Source organism: Cucurbita moschata, unplaced genomic scaffold, assembly GCF_002738365.1.
Source record: "Cucurbita moschata cultivar Rifu unplaced genomic scaffold, Cmos_1.0 Cmo_Scf00027, whole genome shotgun sequence".
NCBI classification, from domain to species: Eukaryota; Viridiplantae; Streptophyta; class Magnoliopsida; order Cucurbitales; family Cucurbitaceae; genus Cucurbita; species Cucurbita moschata.
The window spans coordinates 402452-422081 of NW_019268543.1; the positions used below are offsets into that span (position 1 = coordinate 402452).

General features: G+C 39.7%; 6 protein-coding genes across 8 annotated transcripts in view; 4 read left to right on the top strand and 2 right to left on the bottom strand.

The window, feature by feature from the left end:
- Window positions 1-227: 227 nt before the first annotated feature.
- On the bottom strand, window positions 228-3212 carry LOC111462607 (beta-fructofuranosidase, insoluble isoenzyme CWINV3-like). Of its 2 annotated transcripts, XM_023106240.1 has the most exons (7): window positions 3006-3212; window positions 2875-2883; window positions 1905-2776; window positions 1666-1824; window positions 740-984; window positions 552-642; window positions 228-476 (listed from the first exon to the last, which is right to left on the bottom strand). In XM_023106240.1, exons 1-7 carry the CDS (start codon window positions 3181-3183, stop codon window positions 291-293), a joined length of 1740 nt encoding a protein of 579 aa, XP_022962008.1. In that variant the 5' UTR covers window positions 3184-3212; the 3' UTR covers window positions 228-290. The 2 variants fall into 2 exon arrangements, with proteins under 2 accessions (XP_022962008.1, XP_022962009.1); XM_023106241.1 differs by lacking the exon at window positions 2875-2883.
- A 1345-nt stretch (window positions 3213-4557) lies between these two features.
- LOC111462953 (LOB domain-containing protein 22-like) lies at window positions 4558-5149 on the top strand. Its single transcript, XM_023106787.1, has one exon. The coding sequence runs from the start codon at window positions 4616-4618 to the stop codon at window positions 5147-5149; it is 534 nt and encodes a 177-aa protein (XP_022962555.1). The 5' UTR covers window positions 4558-4615.
- Window positions 5150-6164: 1015 nt separating this feature from the next.
- On the top strand, window positions 6165-8781 carry LOC111462610 (zinc transporter 4, chloroplastic-like). Its single transcript, XM_023106246.1, has 4 exons — window positions 6165-6502; window positions 6597-6654; window positions 6895-7610; window positions 8121-8781. The coding sequence occupies exons 1-4, from the start codon at window positions 6488-6490 to the stop codon at window positions 8574-8576; spliced, it is 1245 nt and encodes a 414-aa protein (XP_022962014.1). The 5' UTR covers window positions 6165-6487; the 3' UTR covers window positions 8577-8781.
- A 408-nt stretch (window positions 8782-9189) lies between these two features.
- Window positions 9190-13974, top strand: LOC111462605 (glycine dehydrogenase (decarboxylating), mitochondrial-like). The gene is made up of 15 exons (XM_023106238.1): window positions 9190-10629; window positions 10696-10941; window positions 11026-11103; window positions 11189-11289; window positions 11384-11579; window positions 11661-11786; window positions 11978-12163; window positions 12235-12348; window positions 12457-12609; window positions 12693-12881; window positions 12971-13048; window positions 13126-13251; window positions 13320-13418; window positions 13499-13616; window positions 13705-13974. The coding sequence occupies exons 1-15, from the start codon at window positions 9388-9390 to the stop codon at window positions 13806-13808; spliced, it is 3156 nt and encodes a 1051-aa protein (XP_022962006.1). The 5' UTR covers window positions 9190-9387; the 3' UTR covers window positions 13809-13974.
- Window positions 13975-14014: 40 nt separating this feature from the next.
- LOC111462613 lies at window positions 14015-17280 on the bottom strand. Of its 2 annotated transcripts, none has more exons than XM_023106253.1 (6): window positions 17030-17280; window positions 15687-15757; window positions 15568-15617; window positions 14956-15462; window positions 14768-14858; window positions 14015-14355 (listed from the first exon to the last, which is right to left on the bottom strand). In XM_023106253.1, the coding sequence occupies exons 1-6, from the start codon at window positions 17169-17171 to the stop codon at window positions 14269-14271; spliced, it is 948 nt and encodes a 315-aa protein (XP_022962021.1). In that variant the 5' UTR covers window positions 17172-17280; the 3' UTR covers window positions 14015-14268. The 2 variants fall into 2 exon arrangements, with proteins under 2 accessions (XP_022962021.1, XP_022962022.1); XM_023106254.1 differs by having other exon boundaries at window positions 15687-15764; window positions 17030-17200.
- A 790-nt stretch (window positions 17281-18070) lies between these two features.
- Window positions 18071-19630, top strand: part of LOC111462606 (K(+) efflux antiporter 6) — an 8162-nt gene continuing 6602 nt past the window's right edge. Inside the window, exons 1-4 of the mRNA XM_023106239.1 lie at window positions 18071-18496; window positions 19075-19118; window positions 19290-19348; window positions 19443-19518. Of these exons, the coding sequence (XP_022962007.1) occupies window positions 18253-18496; window positions 19075-19118; window positions 19290-19348; window positions 19443-19518 (423 nt within the window). The 5' untranslated portion in view covers window positions 18071-18252. The remainder of the gene's footprint in view (window positions 18497-19074; window positions 19119-19289; window positions 19349-19442; window positions 19519-19630) is intronic.

Below are 19630 nucleotides of genomic sequence, written 5' to 3' on the forward strand. Positions count from 1 at the left end.
CTTTTCTGAAGTTGGAAATCTCTCTCTAATTATTAGATTATCCATCAATATTTTACCTACCTTTTTACTTTTTTACCCTTTAATTAATTCCCTTGGGTTAGTTAAATTACCCTTCAAAATACATAGCATAGTCATTTAAAGTCTTCGCTTTGTAATTCTTAATCAAATAAGCAATAATTAGAGTGAACTGATCTATTTTTGTTCACATACAGAGAACTGCAAAGACATTTCACTACTGGGTAACTTCTTTTATTTTGTAAATTTAGCAGGAAAACTGAAGGCATCGAGCTTCAGAAACTCATGATTTGAGCATTCCACATCTTCCAAACCTTCAAACTGGAAATCACTACAGATTGAGTTCCGTTGTTGAATGCGTATAAACGAGCATCGTCATCGACAGCCAAAGTCGGATATACTCGGGAAGTGATGCAGGTTTTTCCTTTTCCTCCAAAGCTCTCAACTATAGACCGGTCTACCTGCAAATTCAACGACAAAAGATGAACAACAATGACGAGCAACCCAAGTGAACATCACGAGCTAATCGGATGTACCAGTGTTCTCAATGATATCTTCTCGTGGCGTGGATCTACGTCTACGAACGCTCCATAAGTGGTTTTATCTACCCCTTCTCTAAAAGAGGACCTATCAGTTCAAAAGAACAGCCAATTCAGTTGAGTTTGTAAGCCAAAAAATGCCTTCAAAATGGTTGTATATAGACAGCCAAAGACATGGATTTGACCTGCTCTGATCACTGCACATCAGTACTACATATCTGTTATGAGCTTTAAGAACACGAAAAAATATCGCAGTGTGTTCAGACAAGTCATTGGAAGCTAAAACCAACAACCCAAATGGCCCAACTCTGCCATTCACTGATGCATCTCTTTTACTACAAAGCAATTGAGGATCAAGATCAAACCATCTTGTGTCCACTCTCTCAGCCTCCTCTAAGTATGGAAACTCAAACGAAACTTCCGCGTCCACCTTAAACCATTTGATCATACAGTTAAGTCGAGAAAAATTGATCACACTGTGCAAAATTATAACAGTTCAAAGCCCACCACTAGCAAATATTGTCATGTTTAGGCTTTCCCTTTAAAGGCTTCCTCTCGAAATTTTAGAACACGTTTATTAGAGAGAGGTTTCTCACACTCTTATAAGAAATGCTTCTCCAACCAATCTGGGATCTCACAATCCACCCGCTTGAGACTCGCGTCCTCGCTTGTACACCGTCCGGTGTCTGACTCTAATAAACCCCACCGCTAGCATATATTGGGTTGTTACAAATGGTGTCAGAACTAGACACCAAGCAATGTGCAAACGAGGATGCGATGTCTCACAATCCACCCCCTTGGGGGCTCAAATTCTCGCTTCCACACCACCAATTTGTAACAGCCCAACACTAGTAGATACTGGGTTCTTACAAATGGTATCAAATATCAGAGCCAAACATCAAACGGTGTGTCATCAAGGAAGCTGGCCCCTAAGAGGAGTGGATTGTTAGATCCCACATCGATTGGAGAGGAGACCAAAACATTTTTTATAAGAGTGTGGCAACCTCTCCCTTGTAGACGCGTTTTAAAACTTTGAAAGAAAAGCCTAAACAGAACAATATCTATTAACAGTGAGCTCGAGCTCGAACTCGAACCGTTTCTGTATACTGACCTGAGAAGCTGAGCCACCAAGGACTTTCATGGTTGATCTCCCTCTAAGTTCTTTATTATACAAGCTAAAACGGTTTGTGCGCAACTTCTCAACTTCCTTAACTGGCCACTGAATCAGCTGCCTTCCAGTCTTAGATAGCCAAATCTTTCGAGGAACCACCTGCATGTCCAAGTTTAATAACCAAACATTCATCCAGTTCATTCCATAATCTAATATATGAAAAATGGGTCATGATTTACCTGAAGACCAGCCCATCCCTTCTTGATATTATCTTCTCTGCTATCAGATTCATTAACCCAACCCCACAAGATCCTCCTCTTCTGGGAGCTATCATAAAACGTCTTGGAAGCATAGAACTTCCCATAATCATATCTCAATCCTAAGTTTGTTCCTCTAAGATCAAAACCATCACCAGAATCAGAGGTGAACTTCTCTTTCTCAGGAACATAGCTTCCCAATGTATAATAATCATGAGAGTTAAAACTAGCTTTCATCACATACTTAACAGCACCAACACGGAATCCATTCAAAGAATCAATCCCATTCGATCCATTAAGTTTCACAGGGTAAAAATCAGGGCATTCCCAATTTCCAGAATCTCGAGAGGAATAAAGAGGAAACCTGGATTGATGCCAATGAACGAAGTCCTCACTTCTGTAAAGCATCGCCGCGCCTCCATAGCTCGTCTGGCCTCCAATGACGATCCGCCATCCGCCATCTGGGCCTGGCCATGCCGTTGTTGGGTCTCTAAATCGGTGTCTCTCAATGCCATTGGGAGGAGCTATGATCGGATTATGTGAAGATTTTGTCCAAATTTCAAGAAAAGGGTCTGAGAAATTGCTGGGGATTGCTAGATTCTGAACCTGCTGGAAACTGGAATCGAGTCCAGTGTAGAGAATTACGGGTTTGTTGTTATGGAGAAAGGAAACGGAACCGGACCAGCAACCATTGATATCGAATGGATGAGTGGGCTCGAGGGCATGATTCAGATGAGCCCAATTGATTAGATCGCGCGATACTGCATGACCCCACACAATTTTGCTGTCGAAAACCGCTCCATTAGGGTTGTGCTGGTAGAACAAGTGGTAAATTCCTTTGTAGTACATCGGCCCTTTCATCAACAATTACAAAATGCCTATTTTTTAGCAAGTATTTTGCACAATTTTTGTAATTATTTCACATAATATCATGCACTAAACATATTCTTACCATTAGGATCTGCACGATGATATAATAGAACACATCGATCGTTCATCGACAAAAAAATAATAAAAAATCAAAGTTAGAAGATGAAATAAAGAGGGAAAATAGTGAAAGAAACGGAAGAAAATATGTGTTACCATTCATCCAATTTTGGAGGGGTTGGAAATGATAAGATGTTCTTTGAAATTGTTGTGGAATATGAACTTCATTGATATCTCCATGAGAGACCACAAACCCAAATCTATTGCTTATAAGCCAAACGAAGTACAATGCAACAAGCCCACACTTGACCATTTCCATCCATTTTGTTGCCATTTCGTAGAAGCGCTACTCATCCATATAATCTTAACGTTCATCGTGTATATATATAGTTTTCAATGTATATAAGTTAGGTTCATTTTTCCAACATGAACATATTTCGGTTGTTTTAAGATATTATAATTTTGGTTTAGGGTTTAGGGTTTAGGTTTGTTATGTATTATCGTTAGACTCACAGGATTAAAATACATCTACAAGGGAGAGGTTTCCACACCCTTATAAAAAATGTTTCGTTTCCCTCTCCGACCGATATGAGACCTCACAATCCACCTCCTTAGAGTCAACGTCCTTGTTGGCACACCCAGTTAGAGAGGGGAACAAAATATTCATTATATGGATGTGGAAACCTCTTTCTAATAGATGCGTTTTAAAACCGTGAAGCTAACAGCAATGCGTAATGGTCCATATAATATTTATTGGTTTGCATAAAAAATCTTTATTAAGCTAAAAAGAAGGTTTTAAGATCACTTTTTTCCAAAATAGAGTATACCACAAAACCATAAATTATATTTAATATATTGAATTTCCAATTGTTTTAATAAAATGAAGAAAGCACATGGGACTATTAAATTAAATTTGTTACATTGATACGAAAAGCAATGCAAAAAGATCGCCCTTTAAAACGACGTTTCCATCTAATACATATAACTCAATAAATTTCTGAGTATCAATTAAGTCAAACCTAAGAGAATTAGGTTTTTACTTGAACTAAGCTAAATTTATTAATCACCGGAATCGGTACTTTAAAACTTAAATATCGAACGCACCTACTCATTGAAGGACAAAAAAGTAAATTCCCTCTATTTTAAATTTACAAGTATGAATTAAAAAAAATAATATAGCATAATTTCTAAAGACATTTTTTAGTTTTTTAAATTTAATTAAAATTTGATCAAAAAAGGAAGAAAACTTAATTGTTATTTAATTTGTATCTATGTATGAATTAATTATTGTATTAATTCCAATAATCTCTCACTCGAATAATTTTCGTTTTAAGTAATTATTAATAATTTTTAATCGTCAATAGAGTTATATTTTTTTTAGATACGAGCTAAACATGTAAATTATAAATTTAGTTTTTAAATTTTAAAATTTGTGTTTATTTAATATCTAAATTTTTAAAATTTGACTTTTCATTTATTTTCCGAATTAATATACTCTATATATTAATTTAGTATTATTTATGTTAATTACCAATTAAACTATGCAATAATTATAATTAATCACTGCATCTTCTAATTTCAAAAAGTCGGCAAAAACCACCGAATCGAAATTGAGTTATTATTGTTATCTTTTTTTTAAAAAAATTCAATATAAGGAAAATATTCAATCACTAATAAGTTGGTCTCCCAAAAAAACCCACCACTAAGGTGATCGGTTACGAACTTCCTCCCCCGTCTCTCTCTTTTCTCAAGGATCTGTGTTGCGGATGAATATTCACAGGGATTTCAGCGGAATCGTCGCCGGAGTTGACGCGGACTACAAAAACCAGAATCCTCCGACGATGCAGGCTTGCGCTGCGTGCAAATTTCAGAGACGAAAGTGCACTGCGGATTGTCCTCTGGCTCCGTATTTTCCTGCAGAGCGGTTTCGGGAGTTTCGAAATGTCCGCAAATTGTTCGGCGTAAAGAACGTGTTGAAAACCCTAGGCGATTTGGAGCCTTCGAAGAGACGTGATGCAGTGCAGTGTATAATTTTCGAGGCCAATTGTCGCGCCAGTGATCTCGCCGGAGGTTGCTACAAAATTATTGCTAAAATGCAGCGTGAAATTACTCTTCTGGAGGCTCAGCACCGTCTCGTCCTCCGTCAGCTTCGATTTTACCGGCAGACGGCTGCGTGTGCGATTCGTTCGGAATTTGATTTTGATTTTGAAGATCGGATACGAAAAGAATCCTGCAGTTTGAATGAGCGGTTGACGGCTAGGGAGAATGGAGTTTGTTGTTCCAAAGGGGTAACCCATTAGGGATCTTTTACTTTTTTTAGATTATTTGAATATCTTGTAGAACAAACAATATTACAAGTATTTTGACATCCTAAAATTGGGGAAATTACCCTTTAAATTGATACATATTTAATTTTTATTTTATGTTAATTTTTTCATGTTTGGTATATATATATATATATATATATAGTCTTATATTAACTATGAACATTGTTTAATAACCTATGGGCTCTTTTCTTTATAAGGAAAATATTATTTTAAAACTTAAATTTCTTTTTTCTATTTCAAAATCTTTTACGTTGAAAACCATTAGAGGAATAGTTCCACGTTGATTAATTCAGAGATAGGTCGTGATAACACACTATGTTGAGAGGAGTGGTCTCATGTTGATTAACTAAGAGATAGGTCATGATAACACACTATGCTGAGTACTATTAAGAGTAGTCCCACGTTGGATAAAGTCATGAGAGTTTATGCTCAAAATGGACAATATTATACATTGTGTAAACTCTATGGTGTACTTTGCGGAAAATATCGGCTAGTGGTGGATTTGGACTGTTACAAATGATATCAAAGTCATACTCCAACCGGTGTACCAGCCAGTGAGAATGTTGCCTCCAAGAGGGTAGATCCTGATAAACAAAACATTTTTTATTATAAAGATGTGAAGACTTATTCCTAGCAGACAATGTCTTAAAACTGTGAGGCTAACGATACTATGTAACGGGTGAGCAGATATCCGATCATGGTAGGTGTAGTGGTTTCTAACCAAAAAAAAAAAAGTCCTTTTTACTCGAATTGAAATTCTATTTGCCAAAATCCATAGCAATTAACAATATGGGTAATAAATTCAAACATTTGAAAATAAAATAAAAATACATAAGACGTGAAAGAAAATGAAATTAAAAAAAAAAAAAAAGAAAGAGAAAGGGCAAAAAAGGAAGAATGGTTGGAAATGGTGAAAGAGGGCATAAAGAGTGTCGACACTATCGGCCTCATTCTGAAGCAAAAAGTCGTCGCTGTTAGTTAGTTCCGCTGCGTGTGCCCTCCATTCCCTTCCATTATGTCGACACTCTTCTCTCATGCCCCTTCTTCCTTCCTTCCCACTTCTCCACTTCCTTCTTCCTTCTCTCTCTTTCTTTTTCTTCCCCTTTTTCTCTCTTTTTCGTCGCCGACCGCTCGCTGTCGCTGCTTTATTTTTAAACCCAAATGAACCCTTCTCCTCGCCGAACGCCGCATCAATCACTCCTCTTCGCCTGATTCCATTTCAGCCACTTTTCCCATTCCGAAGATCCAGATTTGGGTTCTTCACAGTCACTGCCTCTTCTTAATTCCTTGCTCAAACTTTCTTCTTCTCTCATGTTCTTCCTCGAGGTCGGTTCGAATCCCCTGCTTTTCTGTTTGACTTCTCTCTTCTTTCCCCGAATTTGTTTTTAGATGATGGATTCCCTGTTCTTTTCTTTTTCAGAATTTGTGGCAGATGCTCTGTGTTCAAGGTTTCCAGGATAAAGCTCGAGTTCTCTCCGGTAATTTCCTTTTCCCCAATTAATCTCTTTTCCTTGTGTCTTGGCTGATTTGAATCGAATTGGATTAATTGTGGAATTTTGTGGTTTCCTAATTTGATGTACTGATTGCTGACAGTTTGTATTGTGTTCTTAATTCTTGTAATTGATTAGTATATTGGTTCATTCGTGATTTCTAGGGTTTAGTAATATTAGATTTCTAAGCTGGGGAGTTCTCGTTTTTTGATTTCCTGATTAAAACAGAGTCTCTTATCCGGACCGTATCCGAATCCATGGGCAATTCGGATTGTGGCGTCTCGGAGTTAGAACTCTGTAGAGACGATTCGGCTGCGTTTCATTTCAAATTAATCGCCATCGCCTCCATTCTCACATCGGGAGTCATCGGAATCGCCATTCCATTGTTTGGCAGCCAGCGCCGGTTTCTCAAAACAGACGGAAATCTGTTCGTGACGGCGAAGGCGTTTGCCGCCGGTGTAATTCTCGCCACCGCTTTTGTGCACATGCTTCCGGACGGATCGAAAGCCCTCTCCGATCCGTGCTTGCCGAAATTCCCATGGTCGAAATTCCCCTTCTCGGGATTCTTCGCGATGATGGCGTCGCTGTTGACACTCCTCGTCGATTTCGTCGGGACTCAATACTACGAGCGAAAACAGGGGGTGATTCGATCGAAAGAGGAGGAGAACCGGGTCGGGTCGGTGGAAGATTCCGGGTTGGAATCGGGCATTCTTCCGGCCGGAGATTTGAACGTGAAAGTGTTCGGGGAAGAAGACGGCGGCGCGATGCACATCATTGGAATGCATGCCCACGCCGCCCACCATCGTCACAGTCATCCGCAGGGGAAGGAGGCATGTGATGGGCACGTGAGAGTCCACGATCATGGCCATGGAGGACATGGTCATTCTCATGGGCTTGACGGCGACGATGACGAAAGCGGTGTACGACATGTCGTTGTTTCCCAGGTAATTTTTTTTTTTCTCTTCGAGTTTTCGCCTCCACGTGTCAATGTCGCTTGACTTACTGACCAACTTCTTTTCATCCCTCCTTTTTCCTCATGCCTTGTGAGGAACATAAATTCCTAAGCCAAAGTCAACGCATCGTAATTTGTTTCAAATAGTTCATTTTTCTTTAATTATAAATTTAGTTCTTTTTTTGTCGTCCATAATTTTTTATAATTCTTTCAAAATTTCAATTTTAAATTTTGTATTAATTATTTATTTAACCTTTTGAATTTATTAAATATATTTTTTAAAATTTTAGAAACTATATAGATATAAAATTTATAATTCAAATTTAGTAATTTGTTTTCAATAATTTTATTATTAGTGGTGAGTTATTAAATATAAAATTTAAAGTTGAAATATTTATGAAATATAAAATAGATAGTTTAGATAATTATTAGAAACATTTTATGCTTTTAAATTGAAATATTAAAATTTAAAGAGTAAAATAAAAAAGGTATTTTTGGGCAGATTTTGGAGCTTGGGATAGTGTCACATTCAGTGATAATTGGACTGTCTCTGGGAGTGTCCCACAGCCCATGCACCATTAGACCCTTAATTGCAGCCCTGTCCTTCCATCAGTTCTTTGAAGGCTTTGCCCTGGGCGGCTGCATCTCTCAGGCTCAGTTCAACACCCTCTCCACCTCCCTCATGGCTGTCTTCTTCGCCATCACCACGCCCATCGGCATTGCCATAGGCACGGCGGTCGCCTCCACCTACAACCCGAACAGCACTGGGGCGTTGATTGCAGAAGGGATTTTGGACTCTCTATCCGCGGGAATTCTGGTGTACATGGCTTTGGTTGATTTGATCGCAGCTGACTTTCTTAGCAAGAGAATGAGCTGCAATTTTAGACTCCAAATTGTTTCTTATTGTACTCTATTTCTCGGGGCGGGGCTGATGTCTTCGCTCGCTCTCTGGGCTTGACTTCAAATTCTATTTCTTTTCCTGTTCTTTGAAGTTGTATTACAAGGAAGCATAGCGAATTCATGGCTTCCAGAAGGGTTTGAAAGTACCCAACGCTTTAGATAGATTCTGTACACTTAAAAAGTATCTCCTCTGAAATTGTTCAATGCCAACTCAAAAGGGGTCTATTGGATTCGCCATCCAACAGGGGCATGGTTTGTTGATATATGTTCTTTCTGACAAAATGGGGATAATCTATAAGATGACGATGTACAATTTTGGTTTAATGATGCACTCTCATGGAAGATAGGCTTATCATATAGTGGCTAAATCAAGAATATTCCATCACATTTGGGCTAAAACAAGATAGGGCTTAGAAACCTTATAATATGATCACTTTGACTTACTGTAAAAACAAAGTAAAGCGATTTTGATAAATTGTTAAAATTTGAAGATCCATTGAAACACAATCCCTTCTGCAATTCATTTGGTTCCTTTCAATCCTGAGCAATACCTTGTTTGGGAGTTGGTTGGCTGTGATTCCCCACTGTCGCAAGAAAATGGGCCGTCTTTTTCGAACCTAGGTGCGCCGTCATCCACCACTTACCAGCTCCACCATATCTCATCCTCTCATTTTCTATGTTTTTCTTTTCTTCACTTCCAATTTATTGAATTTTTTCTTTTATTACCAACAAAAGGATTCAATTCTTTATTAATATCAATACCCATTTTTTCTCTGTTTCTGGAAATCAATGAACTTTCGCTCATGGAGTAATTGACAGACGTAGCCATTAATTTAAGATTTCGACGAACACAGCATAACCCATAAGCTATGGAACGAGTGCGGCGGTTGGCGAACAAGGCGGCGCTGAGGCGCCTTGTTTCATCGTCGAAGCACCTCCGTCAAATCGACTCTCCTCCATTGTTCAATTCCCCTGTTTTCTCTACGCCTTCGAGGTATGTCTCTTCGCTGTCTTCTAATTCGTTCTTGTGTAGACGCGCAAGAACGGATTCATTTCTTCATCGGAATGCAATCGGAATTGGGTCGCAAACCCGTTCGATATCCGTCGAGGCATTGAAGCCAAGCGACACTTTTCCTCGCCGCCATAACTCTGCAACCCCCGAAGAACAGAGCAAAATGGCAGAGTTATGTGGGTTCGAAAGCCTTGATTCGCTCGTCGACGCCACTGTCCCCAAATCGATTAGGCTCCAATCCATGAAATTCTCCAAGTTCGATGAAGGGTTAACTGAGAATCAAATGATTGAGCATATGCAAAACTTGGCCTCTAAGAACAAGATTTTCAAATCGTATATAGGGATGGGGTATTATAATACTTTTGTTCCTCCTGTTATTTTGAGGAACATAATGGAGAATCCTGCTTGGTATACTCAGTACACGCCATATCAAGCTGAGATTTCACAGGGCCGTCTTGAATCTTTGCTTAACTATCAAACAGTAATTACAGATCTCACTGGCCTCCCCATGTCCAATGCCTCGTTGCTTGATGAAGGGACGGCAGCTGCTGAGGCTATGGCAATGTGTAATAATATCCACAAGGGGAAGAAGAAAACGTTCATTATCTCGAACAATTGCCACCCGCAAACGATCGATATTTGTGTTACTCGAGCTACCGGGTTCGATCTTAAAGTAGTGACTGCAGATCTTAAGGATATTGATTATAAATCTGGTGATGTTTGTGGTGTTCTTGTTCAGTATCCTGGCACTGAAGGGGAGGTTTTGGACTATGGGGAGTTCATTAAGAATGCTCATGCTAATGGGGTTAAGGTTGTGATGGCGACCGATCTTTTGGCGTTGACGATGTTAAAGCCACCGGGTGAATTAGGGGCCGATATTGTCGTTGGATCTGCGCAGCGGTTCGGTGTTCCAATGGGGTATGGAGGTCCTCATGCTGCCTTTTTGGCCACCTCTCAAGAGTATAAGAGAATGATGCCAGGAAGAATCATCGGTGTTAGCGTCGATTCATCGGGTAAACCTGCGCTGCGTATGGCGATGCAAACTAGAGAGCAGCATATCAGGAGGGACAAGGCTACTAGCAACATTTGTACTGCTCAGGTATTGAGATTATAATTCATATGATGATTGGGTTGGTTTTGCTTTGAACATGTATGGTTTGTTTAGGCGTTGCTGGCGAACATGGCTGCGATGTACGCCGTGTATCACGGACCGAAGGGCCTCAAGGCGATTGCAGAGAGAGTTCATGGCCTCGCCGGTGCTTTTTCGGTCGGACTGAAGAAACTAGGCGCTGCAGAAGTTCAAGGTCTTTCTTTCTTTGACACTGTAAAGGTTAAGGTTGCTGATGCAAATGCAATTGCAGATGCTGCTTACAGGAGTGGTATTAATCTACGAATCGTCGACAAAAACACGGTAACCAAACTTCTGTATTTTGCATCGATTGTTCAACAAAACAGTTCATGTCGTTTGATTAATTGTTGATGGATTGCCTTTCAGATCACTGTTGCTTTCGATGAAACGACGACCTTAGAGGACGTTGATAACCTTTTTTCAGTTTTCTCTGATGGAAAACCAGTAAGTATTTGAATTGTATCTAAACATGTAATGGGGATAATCTTGGTTCTATTTTCATGCATGGGAATGTCTTCTTGTTGTATAGGTTCCGTTTACCGCTGCATCTCTTGCTCCCGAGGTCGAGAATGCAATTCCTTCAGGGCTAGTGAGGGAAAGCTCGTACCTTACCCACCCGATCTTTAACACGTACGCATCGTTTGCAGTTCTTGTAATATGAAGTCCCATAGCTAAAACTATAGGAAGTTTAATTCCATGACTTATATGTTCTGCTATGCATCAGGTACCATACAGAGCATGAATTGTTGAGGTACATCCAGAGGTTGCAATCGAAGGACCTTTCGCTGTGCCACAGTATGATTCCGTTGGGATCTTGCACAATGAAGCTAAACGCAACGACAGAGATGATGCCCGTAACGTGGCCCGGTTTCACCAACCTTCACCCTTTTGCTCCTATTGACCAGTCTCAAGGATATCAGGTAAGTTTTTGTTCTTACATGAAAATGATTGGCCAAAGGGACAAAAGAAATATTGTGTTCATGTCGGATTCCATTGTGCAGGAGATGTTCAGTGATTTGGGAGACCTGTTATGTGCAATAACTGGGTTTGATTCTTTCTCATTGCAACCAAATGCTGGTGCGGCCGGAGAGTATGCTGGCCTCATGGTTATCCGTGCTTACCACATGGTGCGTTTTTTTTTTCCTCATTTTAGTTTTTTTGGTGCCTTTATGTGAGATCCCACGTCGTTTTGAGAGGAACGAAATAAGGATGTGGAAAGCTCTCTCTAGTAGACGCATTTTAAAACTTTGAGAGAGCCTAAAAAATATAATATCTACTAGCGTTGGCATGAGCGGTTACAAATGGTATCATTCCGCAGGCAAGAGGAGACCACCACCGCGACGTGTGCATCATTCCGCTATCAGCACACGGGACCAACCCCGCAAGTGCAGCCATGTGTGGAATGAAGATCGTATCGGTTGGAACCGATTCAAAGGGAAACATCAACATTGCAGAGCTGAAGAAGGCTGCAGAAGCCAACAAGGACAATCTCTCAGCACTCATGGTTAGATCCTAGAATTTGAGGAGCTAATGCTTTGACTGTGATTTGAGTTTGTTTGGTTGAAATAATGATAGGTTACATATCCTTCCACACATGGAGTGTATGAAGAAGGCATTGATGAGATTTGTAAGATCATTCATGAGAATGGAGGCCAAGTCTATATGGATGGAGCCAACATGAATGCCCAGGTACGTATCATCTCGTCTTTCGATCCCTAGAACTCGAGAACGCTGTTAAACAACCTATAGAACAGATCCTTTCAAGTAATCAGAGTAGATTTTGGGTGTGTTCTTCAGGTGGGTCTAACAAGCCCAGGTTGGATTGGAGCTGATGTTTGCCATCTCAATCTCCACAAAACATTTTGCATTCCACATGGAGGAGGTGGCCCTGGCATGGGCCCTATTGGTGTCAAGAAGCACTTAGCACCATTTTTGCCCTCTCATCCTGTGGTAAAAACATATCTCTCTTAAATTTGATTGCTATATTCATTACAATAGTTTGAATTTGGAATTTGCCAATTTGAACTCCGAAGATACCTACTGGAGGCATTCCTGCTCCCCACAAAGCACAGCCTCTCGGTACCATAGCTGCTGCACCATGGGGTTCTGCTCTTATTCTCCCAATATCTTACACTTACATAGCCATGATGGGGTCTGAGGGCCTAACCAGCGCGTCTAAGATCGCCATTCTGAACGCTAACTATATGGCTAAACGTTTAGAGGTTTCTGATTCTTATGCTTGTTGTTCCTTTCACATCTTCTTTCCAGTTCTCATTCTCATAGATCTTAATATTTGCTTTGAAAACTGCAGAATCATTACCCCGTTCTCTTCCGTGGTGTCAATGGAACAGTTGCCCATGAGTTCATCATCGACTTGAGAGGCTTCAAGGTAATTTCTTGCGTTAAATTTCTCTTGATGTTTACATCCAACTATTAAACGCTTAATTTGACGTGAAATTGCGGCAGCAAACTGCTGGGATAGAGCCTGAAGACGTTGCTAAGCGTCTAATGGACTATGGTTTCCATGCACCCACCATGTCATGGCCTGTCCCGGGCACGCTCATGATCGAACCCACAGAAAGTGAAAGCAAGGTATCCCCCTTTTCACGTATGCTCTTGCCCGATCCCAATAACTTCCTTTTCACATATACATTTTGCAGGCGGAGTTGGACAGATTCTGTGATGCCCTTATTTCGATCAGAGAAGAAATCACCCAGATTGAGAAAGGAAAAGCTGATATCAACAACAACGTCCTGAAGGTGAAGTCCTCTTCTCTACAGCTTAATTACTTCAGCATTTTTCATCTGATAGACCTTAACAAGCTTAATTACTAATCCAGGGTGCACCTCATCCACCATCTCTGCTAATGGGAGATGCATGGACAAAGCCATACTCTAGGGAATATGCAGCTTTTCCAGCTTCCTGGCTCAGGGCTTCCAAGTTCTGGCCATCTACAGGTACACACGAGTGACTCGTTTCTAATTTCTCTACCTGATTTATGTTGGCATTATCCCTCTCTCTTACAAAACGGAATTTCGGGTTCAGGACGTGTTGACAATGTGTACGGTGATCGCAACCTGATTTGCACCCTACAACCAGCGAACCAGGTTGTCGAGGAAGCAGCAGCAGCAGCAGCAGCCACTGCTTAGTTTCCTACTTCACTGCACCTTTCCTGCAAGACTCTCAATGATATATAATATCCTCACTATTTCACCGCCCCTGCACTGTACATATGTTACCAATATTCATATTTGTCATTTACACTTTCCTGATATGCTGCAATATAACATTTGTAGTAATTTTTGGCTTGGCTCCCTTTTCCCCTTCCTGTCCTCTTTTCTTTAATAGATGAATCTTTCAGCTTAAAAAGCAAAACGTATTTGCATTAATTTCCAATTTTGAAACTGACGTTATCATAACAATGCAATTCTTATAAACAGAAGCCATTCTCCACGAAAATCGTAGCACTCACAATTTTCCTTTCCCAAGCATCAGAGTATAAGCAAAATTTGGAATCCATAACGTGCTTCTGGCAAAGTGTTCCCAAGCAAAACGTGTGTGCTTTGAGGGACTTATTCTCATTTTGAAAGTCTTGAGGTGTTGTCCATCTCAAGCTCCATACTTGGGGGCCTTCCAAAGCTTAAAAGCTACCTCATGTATAAATCTATCTGCAGGTATCACGAGGTTGCTGCCTTGCTGAAAAAGAAAGGGTCCTCTAATAAATGCCTCAAACCATCCAATCAAGCACAGACCAGGGAAACCAGATTTGAAGAGTAATCTTAAGTTCATATTCATGAAGAGAATACATGGAATTCAATTCTTGCATTATGTCAAGCTGAAAGATCCTCATATCATGCAAGCAACATAATAATGATGTAAGAATAATGCATCCACATGTAATTCCAGAATTTAAGATGATAATTACAACATAAACATTATAATCATGTTAGAAGTAGAGCCCGTCAAGACTAAGAGACCATCCTATTGCTTAAGGCAGCACAAAGCCTCAGTAGTTCAAAGGCCAACCAAGATGACATACATTTCCACGGATGAATGCATGAAACAATGAAAAGCATGGAAGCAATAGGAGAAAAATATTGAACTTTACCTCTTTAAACTCCTTGAAAGAAAATGTTTCTGCTTTATCTTTGCGGGTTACTCCATATTGCCACTGAGCAGCTAACATGGGTGAATGATGCCTTGTTCATTACAAAATATCAGATAATGCAAGGGATATCAGCCAATAAAATTTTGAAACCCCATTAATCCAAAGAAAAACCATTAATTTTGACTCACCGAACATCATTCCGTGGGACCTCCCCCATCATCGTGTAACTTTGACGGGGAAAGAGCGCTGACAAATCAGAATTTTTCACATCTTTGGAAGTCAAAACAGACAAGTTGCATTCGTCATCCTTAAAAACATTTCCATAGCTCATCACAAGGGACAAGTGCAAACGGGAACCAATTTCTGATCCAGGCTGAGCCTTTTGCAATATATCACCAACCAAAGCATCAATATATTTCATCTCATCCGAAGTTGTTTTGTCTTTCTCGCCATTAACTTTGTCGCCAACTCCCATATGTACAAACAAAAAATCAAACTCGCTTGTATCTTGTATCTTTCCATCTTGAAAACCAAGCTTCTTCAGCAATTCAGAGGCCACAAAGTCAACTGATGGCAACCCGAGATGGTTCGTTTGCATCAACTCCTCCAGTCGCAACAGAGACACACCAAGTTCAGAGCCCAGATATTGCACACTTGAACTATTTGTCAGTATTGCAGCTTTCATTCCCATGAACCTAAAGTAGCAACACAAAACCACCAGCCAAGTTGTTCATAAACCAACCACAGGGATTCATCCTACTGATGACATCAACTGAACAGATACCATAAGGATAAACTACCTTTCAGGTATGGACTTTTTCTGACTACTTCCTTCGCAGCCATCTCCATTCTGAAAAACCAAATATTATCTTTCATTGTAAAATTAGTCCCTGGTGCTCAAAGAGCAGAAATATCATACCTTATTGACGAATGAGTCACATGCATTGAATAGAAGCGCAAGCTCTCGAATCATCCTTTTTTCCTCACTCTCTGCAATCTAAAACATCAAATGAATTCCAATACGAGGAAGATATAAGGGAAGGCCAACAAAATCCTTTCAGTAGCCCGTACAATAAGTTCAGTAATTAAATAAACTATTGCCTTCACTCAGGTTATACATGTTTGGATCAATAAATAGAAGTTCTGATAATATGGGAAGGAAAAAAACACCTGTATCTAAGCGAAATGCCTAATAACAAGGTTGCTTAACTAAATTATCCTCCATCCCTCATTTTCCATACTTCATATTCACTGAAATGGCAGCCATAAGCCTGAGAAAACATGGACGACAGTGGACCAGTAACTGCCCAAGCCCACCGCTAGCAGATGTTGTCCTCTCTGAACTTTTCCTTTCTGGCTTTCCCTTAAGGTTTTTAAAAGGCGTCCGCTAGGGAGAGGTTTTCATACCCTTATAAAGGGTGTTTTGTTCTCTTCTCCAACCGATCTGGGATCTCACATTCCACTCCCTTCAGGGCCCAGAGTTCTCGCTAGCACTCGTTCCTTTCTCCAATTGATGTGAGACCCCCACCAAATCCACCCCCTTCGGGGACAGCATCCTTGTTAGCACATTACCTCATGTCCACCCACTTTCGGGGCGCAGCCTCCTCGCTGACACAACACCCGGTATCTAGCTCTGATGCCGTTTGTAACGGCCCAAGCCCACCGCTAGCAGATATTGTCCTCTCTGGGCTTTCCCTCAAGGTATATTGTCCTCTCTGGACTTTCCCTCAAGGTATATTGTCCTCTCTGGACTTTCCCTCAAGGTATATTGTCCTCTCTGGACTTTCCCTCAAGGTATATTGTCTCTGGACTTTCTCTCAAGGTTTTTAAAACGCATTTGCTAGGGAGAGGTTTCCACACAAGATATTTCATTCTCGTCCCCAATGACGTGGAATCTCACAAAAAGAATATATCATATTCAACTCCCGAATGATGGCATATGTAACTAGAGTTGGCTCATGAATCATATCGCCCCGATCTTCAAAATCGAACTCTCCTCCCTAATGGGTCGAAAATTAACCAACGTCGATCAAAACCTAGTATCGATTTCATTAAGAATGGCTTCCCGAGTAACATTTTCCGTGGCACAAAGAATTGACGATTGGCAAAGTAATTTGTGGGTTTAATTTCGAACGATGAGTAATTCTCTTGCTTACAAAGAAACTAAATTCAATCAAGTCAACAGAAAATTAAATCAATAAAGAGACAGTAGAAAGCTAAACAAGATGAAAAGCATAAGCAAGCGAGAGGCGGTGATAGAACCTGAAGGAGGAGCATTGGGAAGTGACAAAAACCCACAGGAAGCTAGCGATGCGAGTGCATGTAGATGGGTATGAGATTGATCAACAAAGCGAGCCAACCCATCACCGAAAATAACTAGAGCTCGACTGGGTTTATCCGCCATTTCTGCGAGACGGCCGATTGGAAAGGGCTCGGAAGCGAAGCTTAGAGAGCGCGCGGAGGCGGTAACTGGAAAATTGGAATTGGAATTGGAATGCCAAGACAAATAAAGCGTATAAATAGATTCCCTAAATTCTACGCTGTCCAAATGGACGGCAACCATAGCGGCCTTTTTCTTTTCTCTTCTCTTCTTTTTTTCTTTTTTTTTTTTTTACTTTTTTTAATTTTTTTCCCTTTTAAGTTTTAAGATTCTCCAATTTCAGGTGAAATTATTATTAAAATTCAAATAAAACTAATTATCAATATACTAAAAAATCAAAATGTATTTAACCTAACCATAGTGTCATTTACCACAAGCCAACCTAACAATGCTTTCTCACTCGTGATCTCATCTCCCGTGTGTCAAATATTTGAATATTTTATTCTATAAATTGATGAACTTAAAAAAAAAAAAACTAAATATGTTAGAGTTACCGTTTGTAAAATTACGAGTGTGTATCGAATAGTATACTAAAGGTCGAATTTATACTTAAAAAAAAATCATAGATGAAAGACTAATATTTAAAAGTGTTATAGAGTGAGAGCTTAAAACTTTTAAAATATATTTTTAAAAAATTTATAATCAAAATAGAAATAATATTTAAAATTAACCGATGAAAATGGAAAAAAAAATGTTTCTAACTGTCTCCCACCCCCTTTTTTGGGCGGGTAAAACAAATATCTTTACATGAAATATAGATCTCTTCCAACCTATTAAACTTAAATAATAATAATAATAATAAATAATAATAAATAGATACGCGCGATCGAGTACCGCCAAAAGGCGCACATGCGGCTGGGTTCGCGGCGTTGAACAACGGTTCGTAGACTACACATTGACCCATTATCTCTGGTCTGGTTAGCCACTGACTCCTGCTTCAACCCCTACCGTCTCTCTTCCACTCTCCCCCTTTCTCTATCTCCATCTGGTTTATTTATTTCACATTCCCCCATTTCCTCAATCTCCCGAATCCTTGTCTTCCCATCCTCTCCATTTCTCTCGCATGGTGACCAATTAGCCGCCAACATTCCCTAACCACTCTGCAATGTTGAAGCTATCATTCTCACCTGTCCGCATTTTCATCTTCCTCTTCGTTATCTCTTTCCTCTTCTCTGCGTGGTTGCTTCCTTCCACCGCCCTTCCCCTCTCCGACTCGGATCAGCCGCTTCTTGCAAACGCTACTCTCCAGTCCAATAACGTATCCAGTCCGAGGAATAAGGAGGGTAGTTTTGCAGACATAATTGATCGTGCTTTGGAGAATGAGTTCAAGGACAATGACCAGAATGAAGGTTAGTAGATCTTAGATCTCGTTTGCTCACTCGATTGTGTTAGGGTTTTGATTAGTTTGTTATAGATGAGTGCGGTTATAATTCGGAATCTAAGTTAATTGTCGGATGCGGCGATGTTGGAACGATTTTGGCATGGTTTCTTCAGCTCTAGGGGTTGTGTGGTTTACTTTTTTTGTTTTCCACGAAGATCCTGGCAGTAGGACAAGATAGATGAATAATTTTGATCTGGCGTGTTCCAATTTTGTAGCTATTGGATACGCAATTCCTTTGCTCAGTAAGAGGATGCTATTACGAAATTTGTCTGTAATTACAACTGCTGTCTGAATTTTTCTTTCTGTCTGTTCGGTATGAGCTTTTCTATTGTATCATTTAGATCAATGCTTATTGATCCCGTCTGTTATTTCTATCCTTCTATTGTTCACGTTTTTTACTTCTTTTCTTAAATGTTCTAATAAATTGAGATAGTTATCCAATGCACTGTAGGTGTATATTGTTGACGGCTTCATTATTGCAGCTCATATGATGTTAGTATCTTCTATCTTCTGTTTGAGTAATCATTTCTCTCTCTTGTATTTCAGAAATTGATTCAGGAAGCTTCAACAACAGCGTAGCAGAGAAGCAGGTTGGTGGTGATATATATATTTGTTTTAATGTTGCAACCATTATTTTTTATTACTTTTGAGCACAACACGTGAATTATGGATCTTATTCGCACGAGTAAATTACACTATTTCCAGCATATGGACACAAGAATGTGCTGATTTGGTCCTCATTGATTGGCTTTGTTAATCAGGCAATTCTGGAGACTGTGGCAAGGGTAAAGTCAAAGAAAAATGATACGAAAGAGGAAAAGTATATGCTTCTAACTTTAGTATTACATTTCACTTTCAGGCCATGCTACTGAATTAAGCGTGCATTTCCCTAAATACTTGTGTTTCTAATTTAGGTTTCAGCTTCAAAATGTTTTCAATTTGGACAATGATAATAGAGCTGAAGATACTCCTACATTGATTGATCGAAAGGTATGGCCATTTCATTTTTTGTATGTATTCTGTGTCAGACATTCATTTTGTGCTGGGAGGTTGCTGAAACTTTTTTTTTTTTTTTTTTTTTTTTTTTTTTTTTTTTTTTTTT

Coding starts and splice junctions, on each gene's coding strand:
- LOC111462607 (XM_023106240.1), bottom strand. CDS start 3,183: ATGGCAACAAAATGGATGGAAATGGTCAAGTGTGGGCTTGTTGCATTG. Junction 1,825..1,904: donor AGGGATGGGCTGGTCTTCAG/GTAAATCATGAC, acceptor TTGGACATGCAG/GTGGTTCCTCGAAAGATTTG. Junction 643..739: donor ATGTGCAGTGATCAGAGCAG/GTCAAATCCATG, acceptor TTGAACTGATAG/GTCCTCTTTTAGAGAAGGGG.
- LOC111462953 (XM_023106787.1), top strand. CDS start 4,616: ATGAATATTCACAGGGATTTCAGCGGAATCGTCGCCGGAGTTGACGCG.
- LOC111462610 (XM_023106246.1), top strand. Junction 6,655..6,894: donor TAAAGCTCGAGTTCTCTCCG/GTAATTTCCTTT, acceptor TGATTAAAACAG/AGTCTCTTATCCGGACCGTA. Junction 7,611..8,120: donor GACATGTCGTTGTTTCCCAG/GTAATTTTTTTT, acceptor ATTTTTGGGCAG/ATTTTGGAGCTTGGGATAGT.
- LOC111462605 (XM_023106238.1), top strand. CDS start 9,388: ATGGAACGAGTGCGGCGGTTGGCGAACAAGGCGGCGCTGAGGCGCCTT. Junction 10,942..11,025: donor GAATCGTCGACAAAAACACG/GTAACCAAACTT, acceptor ATTGCCTTTCAG/ATCACTGTTGCTTTCGATGA. Junction 13,419..13,498: donor TCAACAACAACGTCCTGAAG/GTGAAGTCCTCT, acceptor TTACTAATCCAG/GGTGCACCTCATCCACCATC.
- LOC111462613 (XM_023106253.1), bottom strand. CDS start 17,171: ATGGCGGATAAACCCAGTCGAGCTCTAGTTATTTTCGGTGATGGGTTG. Junction 14,859..14,955: donor GTCCCACGGAATGATGTTCG/GTGAGTCAAAAT, acceptor GTAATGAACAAG/GCATCATTCACCCATGTTAG. Junction 14,356..14,767: donor CTTTCAAGGAGTTTAAAGAG/GTAAAGTTCAAT, acceptor TTTCTTTTTCAG/CAAGGCAGCAACCTCGTGAT.